The sequence below is a fragment of the Anser cygnoides genome, chromosome 15 (assembly GCF_040182565.1).
Source record: "Anser cygnoides isolate HZ-2024a breed goose chromosome 15, Taihu_goose_T2T_genome, whole genome shotgun sequence".
NCBI lineage: Eukaryota > Metazoa > Chordata > Aves > Anseriformes > Anatidae > Anser > Anser cygnoides.
In genome coordinates this window covers 8,974,485-8,987,152 of record NC_089887.1, presented here as the reverse complement: position 1 = coordinate 8,987,152, position 12,668 = coordinate 8,974,485, and the positions used below count along the sequence as shown (strand labels likewise).

The 12,668-nt window shown below is 45.9% G+C and overlaps 1 protein-coding gene across 5 annotated transcripts in view; it reads right to left on the bottom strand.

Moving 5' to 3' along the window:
- Positions 1-12,668, bottom strand: part of SMG1 (SMG1 nonsense mediated mRNA decay associated PI3K related kinase) — an 87,545-nt gene that overhangs the window by 61,608 nt on the left and 13,269 nt on the right. For 2 of the 5 annotated variants that reach the window (XM_048061416.2, XM_048061432.2), the window contains exon 1: positions 5,860-6,157. The exons of 1 other annotated variant lie outside the window; for it this stretch is intronic. In XM_048061416.2, the coding sequence (XP_047917373.1) occupies positions 5,860-5,948 (89 nt within the window). In that variant the 5' untranslated portion in view covers positions 5,949-6,157. Of the gene's footprint in view, positions 1-1,721; positions 1,944-2,400; positions 2,436-5,859; positions 6,158-12,668 lie in introns of those variants that run through there. 2 more of the 5 variants (XM_048061421.2, XM_048061411.2) reach the window with 2 other exon arrangements.

The window sequence follows — 12,668 nt, the reverse complement described above, 5'->3', positions numbered from 1 at the left end:
CAGCTTTCCACACAGGCTGTTTTCACAACGTCACTTACACAGAAGGGATCGCATTCAGTTTTCCTAGGGGGCAATTTTTAACTCTGTTTTATCTGTCAGGAAATAGTTCTCCTGCCTAAATACACTGAAACAGCCACTGCAGTTCCCTCAGAGAAGGCCACTTAATTTTCTGTAGTTTCGAGGACATGCAACAAAAAAACCTACACGCCTATTAGTGGACAAATCCATCCGATCCCATCAAAAGTATCGGCAAGATTTGCCTACACCAATTTGTACGACTGAAGAAAGCATGGCTGAGAACAGTTAGCTTTAAAAAAGTCTTTATCTAGAATAAGCAAAAATAAGCTGATCAAAAATATTGTGCTTCTTTGGTTGTATGGAAACCTTAAGAATTTTGGTCCAAGAAACTTGTTACAAGCAATCTGCCATACTATTCATTATCTGTAATTCTTTCTGAGCGACTGTACCATATGGATATTATTCTGAGACAAAAATTGCTTAATTATTCTATTCTATTTTACTTTATTTCCAAGTACACACTTCAGATGAATGATTTATTCTGATACATCTATCGTGTACTAGAGATCTTATTTAAGTCAGTCAGTTTGATTATTTGCCAAGTTTATTTGCTATCGTGCCCATCAGTTCTTCACTACTTAAAATGTTTACCAATAAAACATCTAAAACAAAGTGACTGTACCCACTCAAGTTAACAGCTTCCCAGTAAGTTTCCAGCCCTCCTTCCGCTGGCATGCAGAGCAATGACAACCCTCTTTCGCTCTCCCCCTGCATTTACCTTTTTGCCAAGCTCTTGTCTCATAGCTTGAGCCAAGCCCCCAAGCCTGGCTGAGCACACCCCAAACCCTGTTTTTGCTTCTACTCCTGTGCTGAGAGAAGCTTAGCAAAATTGTAAATGGCCATGTTTACTGAAGTAACAGCGAGTCCCCTCTTTTCCTCCTGCAATCCTGCCACGTCCACCGCTGGACAACGACCTGCAGCCACAGCAGCTTTTCCAATCGGCTCTCAGGCTGCATCACTGCTGCTTGCTCAGTAGCTCACCAAAACTCCCTTCTATCCTGGGATGGACATTAGAAGGGAAGGTCAGGGAAACATATTCTGTCCTTATTCTCCCACAGGCATCTTGTGATAGCCCCTTTTTGGGCTGGTTAAATCCCTGGCCTGCTCCTGTCTGGAAGACTATCTGCTCTCCAAGTTCCCTTTGCTTCCCGCTGACACACTTTTGTGTTCTTTCATCTTTCGCATATCTCGGTCTCCCCTGGCTTCACATTAAAAACAAAGGCTTTCACATTACAAACTTAGGCTCCCCCATTTTACCAAGGAAGAAAAAAAAAAAAACAAAAAACAACCACCTCCCCAAACCAAAAAAGCTCTTTGATCTCACACCTTCCCATCTTATCAGCATATTCAACAAACTCAGATGTGAAAGGAGATCAAGAATTACTTGTTACCGGTTCAGAAGTGAACCCATTCCTGTTCAACATCTCCCACACAGTCCACTGAACCTCTTCCCAAAGTTTCCCTTGACCTTTTCATAATTACTTGTCAAAACTGATACTGCAACTCATTCTCTAGCCATAAGCTTGCCTTTGACATCTGGGACTACGTGGTCTCTCTATGTATGTACATATACATTAAAACTCACTTCCTTTTTTATTGCAATATACACAGTTACTAGTTCTTGCTTCTTGTAAAAGACCCACCTCTGCCCTTTACGATCACAGAAAACGCAGTGCTCCAAACATCGTTTTCTTTGCCCGTTTCCTCTGCTGGGTCTCTGCGCTCCCTGCTGATACCTCCTGCTCCGACTCAAGTTAAACACAGGGTACTTGTCCAACACCGCTCTCCTGCTTAGGAGACAGCTACCTTGAAGGAGAATCATATTTTCCTGTTTTCTCTTACGATTTCTAGACTGATGGGGACCTAGAACGTAACTTGGTTTGTCAGGCACTGTGGTGACAGAAATTAGGAATTCCTAGCACTGACTTACATTTCACGAGAAGGATACACTTCATTTTCAGGAAAAAATTCCAAGACTGAATCTGTGTCTAATAAGCCACCTCCAGATCTTTTATCGCATGTGCAAGACTTTCTTTTTCACTTCTCCACGTACACCCCTGCTAACCTGTATTATTGTTAGAGAACCAGAGGTCCCGTTAATTAAAATCTTACCTCCTTTTCTCACTTTGGCCTAAGAACAAGAAAGCCATGGCGCACACAGCACTGGCTGACCTGCCACCCTCCACTCTCCCTCCTGCTTAGTACTACTACAAGTGCATAAGAACTGTTTTGCCACCCAGAGCATTTCCTATGAAAGAGAAGTATTACTTATTCTGCTGTATAATCAATCTTCAGTACTACATTGAATCTACTCTGCCATACCTTGACCTTTGCACTGACATGAAGTTATTTTCTCCCCCCTGAAGTCATATCAGGGAAAACACAGGACAACCTGTCAAACAAAAAGGAAAGGGAAAAGAATGAAAGGTCTAGAAAGCTGTTAAGATTGGAAGAGGGGGACAGGATCTCACCAGGCTTTCTCAAAACGAAGAAAAATCCACAACCACTGCCTTATTGTTCTCTCACATACACCCAGCATTTGTCCAACAAGTTTTGTGCTGCTATTAATTTAGGGTATGGCACATCTCTGTGCACACACTAATATGTCCATATATATGAGCACAGCTTCTTCCTCTGTAACACTTGTTACTCTGTAAGGATCTATCACTACACACACTGCGGTAAGACCAGTCCATATGCACCTGACAGATACAACTGCATTTATGCAGGTACAAAAAAATGATCACGTTCTGATCAAAAACTACTCTCCCTTAGAGAATCGTCCGAGCTCCAACTTTCAGTTTGGCCATTTTCACCCCAAGCCCCGGTGCTTATTAGCATTACTAAAAACTGAGGGGAATCGAGACCTATAATGGCAATTATCTAGCCACTTTTACACACACATGAATGCGTTTGAAAACACAATCCATCTCATAATACATCCAGGTATCAGGAGCTTCCGTCTCCCCCCTCAGCAACTTGAAACAACAACATTTTTCATTATTTTAGCCACGTACATCCCTTCTTCTATGCCCTGCAAGAAAGCATTTACCAGCAGTATCACCTGTGCTAAAAGAAACTAACAGCCAACAGAAAAGAAAGAGGAAGGAAACTACACTTGGATATATGCTGCACTGGGGGGCTGTCCAGGAGCACATTCAAAACAGAAGAGAAACACTGCCCAATGCACGGAACACATGTCCTTTCAACAGCCCATGTGAGTCACTTAAAAATTAGTTAATGTCAAAACAACAAAGATTAAATTAATCTCTAGTTCAATCTTAAAAGTTAGTGTAGACTCACAGGTCCCATACAGCCAAAGTTATCAGTTTAAGATTTAGAAACCCTACACAAAACACAAAGAAATGTGAGATCTGTGTTTGGGACCAGGTGAACATTTCTAATTCCTGGGTTCTCTCACCTGACTAAAAAACACAAATATTTAAAGGAAGAGATAAAGTGTAACTCTTACAAGTATCAGTGAAGAGACGTTAGGTGTTTCTCCACAGGAGACCTAATAACACAACCTGATGGAAACAGGCCTAGACCCCATCCACACACCATGAAGTTCCCCTTCCTGACACACTTTCTGTAGTGCTTTCAGATTTGTTTCTCATGTGGCTTTTTGGACAGTTATTTTAGCAATGCCATTTACAGCAACTGTACTTGAGAGTTAAAACTACAGCATGAGGAAAGGAACAGAATCAGACACACAGGGAAGAGACTAACTTCTTAATCCAGCCTTATCACCACGCAAAGCATTTCTGTGGCTAGGTCCTCATTCTCACTCCTAACGCAACTGAAACCCCTGCAGGCAATGGTTTACTGGAAAAAGTCTTTTTTTCTAGACGCTGCAAGACATTTTTTAGGCTAAAACATAAAACCTGTGATAAGTTAATACATCCAACTAGGATGCATTTATAGAAGCCATCCACTGCAAGGACTCAAGGTGTACACACGATTTCTTCGACATGGGAACTGCAGGTGAACGGTTAGGGACTAGAACTCCAGGCTGCAGCCCACAAATCTGAAGCAAGGCAGTAGGAGAGAGACCAGACATCATACATGCCAAAAAATCTTCACTAAGAACTAGATGCTGTAAGATGTCACCAATGAAGTTTGCTCCTTTTAAATGTGGAAAAGGTTATAAAACCATAGACTATCCCGAGCTGGAAGGGACCCACAAGGATCATCAAGTCCAATTCCTGGCTCCACACAGGACCACCCAAAAATCAGACCCTATGTCTGAGAGCAGTGTCCAAATCCTTCCTGACCTCTGGCAGGCTCAGGGCTGAGACCACTGCCCCAGGGGAGCTGTTTCATGGCCCGACCACCCTCTGTGTGCAGAACTTTTCCCTAACATCCAGCCTGACCCTCCAGTCACAGCTCCATGCCGCTATGGTAAGTTATTTGACCAAGCAGCTCAACAGCAGAAGAAATTAGAATTTAAATGACCATGGCACACACACCATTAAGAACCGAATATTTGAGCCCTTAGCATTACCCCCGGAGGTGGCACCGCTAGCTGTTCAACCACAAGGCAAGCTTCTTTCATAGTAAATACTGAAGTGACATCTGTGTTTCGCAAGATCTACCCTCATACGCACCCGTTTTCCCCAGTCCAAATCACACGTGGCTAGGACTGTCATCGGTGAATACATTCCCAAGCACATGGCCCTCCGCTCTGTGCTGGCAATTTTAAAAGCAGGATCCCATACCACATTAGAGTTTCAGAAACAGTAAAAAAAAAAAATCCCCAAATTTCCACGTTAAAAAAATAAATAAGTAAGAAACACCAACAATTTCTCCACAGGAACGTAGACTACTAAAATAGCAATGCTGGGCGGCACAACAAACACACCGGCACAGGGTATAGCTGAGGTAATCGAGGCCCCAGCCACGCTCTGTACACCTGACCGAAGATGTCAACAGACCTGGAGTTTCACTTACTACGAATTAAAGCACTGGGCACAAACACACCTTTAAACCCAGCGCATTGCACAAGCTCCCACCCTGCTCTCCTTACAGCTCAGCCACTTTCCCCAGCTAAGAAAACAATAATCTGGCGTTACTTCGTTAACCCGCACGAGCGCTCCTTTGGCCTCCGAGAACCAGCCTGCACAAAGCTCCCCCAAACCCCCCAGCCCCTGTAGGCCCCCCAGGACCCCCCCCCCACCCTATGACACCCCATCCCACACCAGGACCCCCCCACTACCACAGAACCCCCCCCCCGAGTCCCCCACCCCAGGACCCGCACCACCACCACCCCAGGAGCCCCCCTCCCTCAAGACCCCCCCCACCAGGCCCCCCCACCCCCCCAGGACCCCGCTAACCCCCCCCCGGACTCCCACTACCAACCCCCCCAGGACCCCCCCCCACTCCCTGCAGGCCCCCCCCAGCCTCACGGGGACCCCCGCGGAGCCGCAGCCGGGGGGGGCAGCGCTCTCAGCGCCCTCCCCGGGACCCTCCCGGGCCGGCCGCGCTGACAGCCGCGGCCCGTCCCCGCGGCCCCGGCTATCCGCCGCGCTGCCCGGCTCCCGCCCAGCCCCGCCGGCGCCCACCGCCCCCCCCACAACCACCGAGACCGGCCCGGAGGCCCTCACCCCCCCCCCCAGCCCCGCACCAGGCCCGACAGCGGCCGCCGCCCGCCCGTAGGCCCCGCAGCCAGGAAGCGGCCCCGCCGCCGCCCCGCTCCCTTCCCCGTCCCCCCCCTTCGGCCTCCCCGGGGGCCCTGCCCGAGCCCGCAGCCCCGCGCCGGGCCGTGCCGCCCGCCGTGCCCACCTGGGTTGCCAGTCATTCCAGCCCCGCGGGTGGTAGTGCTGCCTGCTGCCGGTGCCGCTCAGCCGAGACCCCGGGGCTCTGCGGCTCATTACCTTGCCCGAGACGGCATGGCCGGCCGGGCAGCGGCGCGGGGCGAGGCGGCGGAGGACGAGGAGGAGGAGGAGGAGAAGGACGAGGAGGAAGGGGAGAGGCGAGGCGCGGGCGGCTGCTGCTGTCTCACACCGCAGGGAGGGGACGCGGCCGCCGCGGCTGCTCCGGCTGCTGCCCGGCCGCGCGGCACGCCGGGATGGCGGACATGGGCCGCCCGCCCCCTCCGCGGGGCAGGCCGGGAGCCAGGCGGCGGCCGCTCCGCCCTCGGCCCCGCGGGGACGGGACGGGACGGGGCGACACGGGGCTGCCCCGTGCCTCAGCGCCGCCCCGAGCCCTCAGCGCCCCCCCGCCCCCCAGTCCCTCAGCGCCGCCCCGAGCCCCTCGGCCCCCCGTGGGGAGGCGCTGGGCTGCCACAGGGGTCCGCTCTCCCCTCCTTCAACCGCGAAGGTTGAGGGGGTGTCGCCCTCATGGCGCCAAGGTTGAGGGGTGAGAGGAGGCAGCCCCAACAGTGCCCAGACCGTGAGGGGAGCAGAGACCCTCCGGGGGGACTCTTGGTCCCTAGGGAGGAGCTGGCTGCTGTCAGCCCCCTGGTTGTGAGGGGAGCCAGCCCCCAGCTGGGGTCACTCCTTCATGTCCCCATGCTGTCACCTCTCCTGGGGCTGCCTCTTCTCACAGATAACTAGTGATAGGACTAGAGGGAACAGCCTCAAGTTGTGCCAGGGGAGGTTCAGGTTGGAAATGAGGAGACATTTCTCTCAGAAAGAGCAGTCGCATTGGGACGGATTGCCCAGGGAGGTGGTGGCATCACCGTCCCTGGGGTTGTTCAAGGAAAAGTTGGACATGGTGCTTAGGGACATGGTTTAGTGGGTGATGTTGGCAGTAGGGTGATGGTTGGACCGCTTCCCTCTCTTCCCTCACCAGTCACCCGTGCCCAGGTTTGTCCCCATGAGGACGTCACCCATGCATGGCTGCCAGGGGAAGTCTGATGCTTGGCAGTGGTCAGCAAAAAGCTGACTAATCCCATACTACTAGTTTCTCCTTCTTCCAGCTGCCAAAACGTGTTTCAAAAGCAGACCAAAAACACAGCCTCTTTCGAAGCCAGAATGACCTCCGTGTAAAGCAGCCGCCACATTTGTTGGGAGGGCGTTTGATGCATACTGTGTCGAAAGCCTACCTGTAAATTGGGAAGGCAAACAAATCTCGGGTGAAAAAAGTCTCTTCAATGTGTTAGATATTCTGGGCACATTTCCCAAAACATGATGTGAAGATTGTCTCAGGCATATTTTTGTTTCTCCTGCAAGACCTGAAAACTTACATGAGTGTGTATGATAAACTACATTCCTGACTGCAGAATATTTCCTTATTTATGAAAAATTATAATAGCGTAGTCAGATATTCAGCAAAGAGACCTGAGTAGACTGAACTATTTTAACTACAGTATCCTAGATTTGCCATCGCTGAAGGATTGAAGGAGCCCTTTAAATTCCTACGTGCTTAATAAGCCAGGGTTCTGCTAGTGCCTTGGCTGAGACAGATGGCATACTGCCGCCTCCCTTGGCTTCTGCTGGGCAGCCATGATCCCACTGATACGGGCCTGTTGGCTTCTAGTCCATAAGTAATGCTTGCAAGACGTGCACAGATTTCAGACACAGTTCCAGGAGAACAAAAATTATATCACGAGGCTTCATTGTGGCACAAGTCTGTTTTGATGCAGTATGACCCAATGCCCATCAGACTACACTTCAACTGTCATACGCTTGTATATCCTGATTAAGTGAATTGGTTTTGCGAAAAGAATCAATTCCACAGGCCATGATAAATAGTTTTATTTTTCTTTTTTACAATTGAGATGGACGGCCACAATTACACAACATGCAGCTAAACAAAGTTTTCATAAGTATAGCAACAATATCTGCTGCAAAGTTACTCACCCTTTCAACAAAGTCTAACAGATCCTCTGCCACTGGTGATGCAGCAGGAGGTTTTTCTTTGTATTTCTTGACTAAGTAGTATCCTAATGGTAACAACATAAATCTCTTGTAGGGAAAGGTAATATCAGAAATGTATTTTTAACTACCTTTCAAGCTGATTTAGTGAGCAGAGGCAGGAACGAAAGCTGGCACAAAATGACCAATAACTGCCTGCATATAGCAAGAGTTTAAGAAACACTGATTTATTGTTTGGTATAAGAAATTTTGTATCAGGAATCCTGTATTCTAGTGGTGAATTTGCTGCAGTCTTGTGGTCTAATGCAGATCACTTCTGAGTGTTGATGTCTCTATTTGTCTAATGGATTGGTGATGTTTAGCTCTCTTAACTGGTGTTATACGCAGCCTTAAACACGTAAAATGTTATAGAGTTGCCAAATGCCATTAAAGGCATACTTGATCTGTTTCTACAAGGATGATTATGTTGTGAATTTCAATAGTATTACAGATAGTAGTTAATATTCTCATCATGATCTGTGACGTAGAGCAACAATTATTTGTATAGCACTTTTTCAGTTGCAGATTTCACTTAGCCACTTTGCAAAGATGGATAAGGCCATTCAGGCACCACTTTATGGATGAAAAAGTGCAGGGAGGCCAAGGCCTGGGTTTTCAAAACTGCCTTCTAATTTTCTGTCCTGAATTTTGGGACTGCAATTTTAGATACTTAGGGGCCAGCACTGCCATCGGTTGAAGCTGCAGGTCCTTGAGTCTTGCTAAATAAATAAATAAGATGTCTAAATGCGGACCCCCCAAAACAGAAATTTACAGACTTAAAAAAAAATCCTAACTCTCAGAATGAGTCAATGACACTCACAGATACATCTCTGGTCTCTCTCCCAAGTGTGTGCTCAATCCACTCCATCAAACTGTCCACGTCCATCATAATGAAGAACTCTGGAGTGATGGAAACTGTGAACCACACTTTTCATAGTTTATAATTCACAGTAATGATTTCTCTTTTAATAATTAAAAGCAGGCTGTATTAATCTGAGTATTATTTTTAGTTGGAATAAAGTATAAATTGTATATATTTAATGTGCTTAAGTAGGGCATTAAGCACCATATTAGATCTTTTACGCCTTTCTGGTTTATTTCCTTACTGAGCAAGTATGTCTAGAAAAAATTAGCTAGTGGTGAAGATTACAAGTCACTTCCGGCCCTTGGCTCGCTCTGATCCATAACAAAGCTACAGATTGAGAAAAAAAGAAAAATAAGAAAAAAAAAAAGAATCAGCAACCATGAGAGGGAAAGAGATGCTATTTCCTCTTCTAGAAATAGGACAGGAGCCAAGGAGCAAAACAGTACTTAACTAGAGCAGAGAAGGACCAGATGCCAAGATCCTGTGGCTTGAATATTGCAGATGGATGCCTCTTAAAAATTATAAAAGATTCCTAGAACAGTTGTTTCCTATACCTGCCAATTCTACCGCTTTGATGGTAGAATCCTGTTTTTATCAGTAACCCACCAGATTTTCAGTTGAATGGCTCCATACCCCACCAGCCCACTATTTTCTTGACATTGTGGACTCAAAGCACGTGTGATGTGTGGCCAATCTGCGCAGGCATGGAGAGCCCAGGGTGTCCAAAACATATTGTACCGGTGGTGCAGGCACAGCTCGTCAGCGCATGCACAGGAGGTCCCTCAGGACTCCTACTGTTCTCTTCATTAAAAATGTCGGCAGGTGTAATTATCTATGGAGATAGTAGTGCTGAGCAAAGGTACTGTGTATCATGAGCAAATGGTGCAATCTGCATTGGGGTCTACTTTGTTTCATCCCAAACTGCTTGTCTTCCTGCATCCTTCAGTGTGTATTAATACAGAAATACAAGGAAAAATAGTCCCCAAAGCAAGGTATATTGAACCATTCTAGGGTTTTGTGTTGAAAATCTTTTTAATGAAAAAAAAAAAACACACATCAGTCTTACATTTTAGAATTCCCTAGTAAATGCACCGTGAATAGAATACTAACAAAAATCACATACCTTCTTTTCTTTACATAAAAGACAAAGGAAAATATTTTACTATTCTGAGTATTTATTAAGCTACTTTGAGTGTAAGTGGGATAGCACATGGAGCCATCTGCTCTATTTCCTCAAGGTCTTTTAGAGGATACCTTTTACTGAACAGCATTCTTCTACATCAGTGCAATAGATATAATAAATTAACTTTGTTGCAACTCACATTTTTGCTTTACTGGATTCCTTTAAGGCTATTATTTTAAGAGGTGAGTGTTTTACATCTCTGGGTAAGGTAGCATTAGATACTTCTGTATACAGAATATGAGAACATATTTGAGTTCCTATCACAGATGTTCGTTATAGTGTTGTTACACTACAGACTACAGAAGTCCTTGGTTGTACATATAAGCTGTTTCTTGATGCTCTGTTTATTATCTAGATGTTTTGCTGTTTATTATTTATATGCTATCTTAAGTGTTCTAGACACCACTTGCATACTACCAGCAATAGTCATCAGTCATATATAATACATGAACTGAGCATTCCATTTAAGTGAATGGTACCTAAACAAGTAGTCGTTCAACTTACGTTGACCCGACAAATCCATAGACTGTAACAGGTTTAGGTCTTGAAGTATTTAGGTCTTGAAATGTCTAAGGAAAAATGGCAGAATAGTAACTTTTTTTGTTCATACAGTTGGTCATATTATGTCTGTTAAATTTCAGCCAGGGCAAAAGCAGAAGGACAGAAAGCCCAAAGTAGTAGTTTCCATGCTGGTCTTCAGGAGAGCATAAACTGCAAGTATTCTCTTAAGAGTTTTGGAACTCACACAGAATGCCTCAGAGGAAAGTCATGGTATGCATGCAGTGTCTTATGTAGTTCAATTGACAACATCAGAGCAACTCAGTTAAAAAAAAAATTACCAACATCTCAGAAAAATCAACCTCTTTGTGAAACAATTTCACATAGTATTGGTAGACAACGCTGGCTGAGAACAAAGTATGCTTCTACTCATGCCCAATAAACGCGCGCCACAAGCAGCAGTCCCCTCTCTTTTGTTCCGTAGGGCTCCAACCACACTCCCTTTCCTCCGCACCATACCCACGGCCCTGCCCAGGGTGTTCTCTTACGCTGCAGGTTAATTCATATTACTGCACAAGTTGGCTCTTTTGATGGTCAGTTTGGGGAGATTTGTACTATTTGCATTATTTCTGGGGAGCCTGGACTGAAGCTTAATGAAAAACACGGCATCCTGCAAGAATGAGAAGCTGAATCAGGACTTATGAGAAATTGCATATTACGAAATGCTGCACAGAGCTGGAACAGAGCTGGCGTTAACTGTACTGCACTGCAGAAAAAGACAAAGTTGGAGCAAGAAGCACTTTTCTCTTAGTGTGGATGCCAAGAGTACAAGACTTACACAGTGAAGTCCTCAAAAAATTAATAGTGTACTTGATGCTGTGTTACCTTTCCAGTGAATCTGAGAGCTTCCATCTAGTGAAATAGCTGCCCTCCCACATGAATTTTCAGGCTCAGTAGACCCAAGTTTATATCATGTTTGCTGAAGGGGCAATTTGAAAGAGGCTGCCAGGAAAGTATCAAGCCCTTAAGGCATAATAAGCCTAGGGAAATTTGTTTGGATGGTGTAATGAATCCAACTTGTTAATTTAGCTCAGTTTGGTGCTGATAGCAGAGAGCTGTGAAAATTAAAAGAAAAATTGGTCTAAGAGGTGTTGTACGATTAAAAGCAAAACACTCAGTAAACTCCCCCAAGGTATTTGTCCTTTAATCTTCTCTAATTTTAATTGCTTTTTCCAGGCTTATTTTCCTACCTGTTTTTTTCATGTGTTCCAGGTCTCAACATTACCAAGTCCATATCTCTCAGTCTTTGCTCAGTCTCAGGAAAAGACATTGGTGTTATCACTAGAGACGTCACACAGGGTCATACTTCGAGTGACAGCTGGATAACCAGGTTTTATGACAGAAACAAAACAAAACAAAACAGTATCAGAGCACAATAGGGAGGAGTCGTGGGGTGAGCCAGAGAGAGATTTAAGCAGCAGATCCCCATCCGCCAGAGTACACTGCTCCAACCTGGGCAGCCTTCCATGGGACTGATTTTCTTTGTGAAATACAAGAGCATCTGCCAATTCTGCACACATTTCTCAAGCCCCACTTAGCTTTTCTCACAGTCCTGAACGGCGTTTTGGTGGAAACACACATCGAGTCTTTTGACTACAGAGCTGGCAGTGGGTGTAAGCATTATTATCAGAGAACCCATGGCCCGAAAGTTGGTCAAGGGACTACGTAACTTCTGCTTCCTTAAGAAAGCAGCCAAAAATCAGCCTTTTATGCCACTTTGCATGGTCATGAGCTACAAGGACGTCAGTATGGGCTCTGGTGGACAGATGTCCCTGTGGCCATGGCCACCTGGCTCAATCCAGAGCAGCCCCAGGTGGGCTCAGAGTCTCCCCAGGGGGAATTATGGCCCCAGGAACAATCTGATTGAAATGTCACCTGCATAGCTGTTATTGCATGTTATTCTTGTGAGGAAGGCTGCAGCCATATCTGAATAATGACACAATGCAATTCAAACTGAACCAAAAAAGTAAATTGTCTCCCACTGCCAGATACATTCAGTGCAAAGACGATACCAATTTAAGCCCACAAAAAGCTTGGTTTGAGGGAGGTGTCTAGCAGTAAATGAAAGAGAATCTGATTTCCTAAATAACACACATGCATCATAACCAACAAATCATCTTCCTGGAGT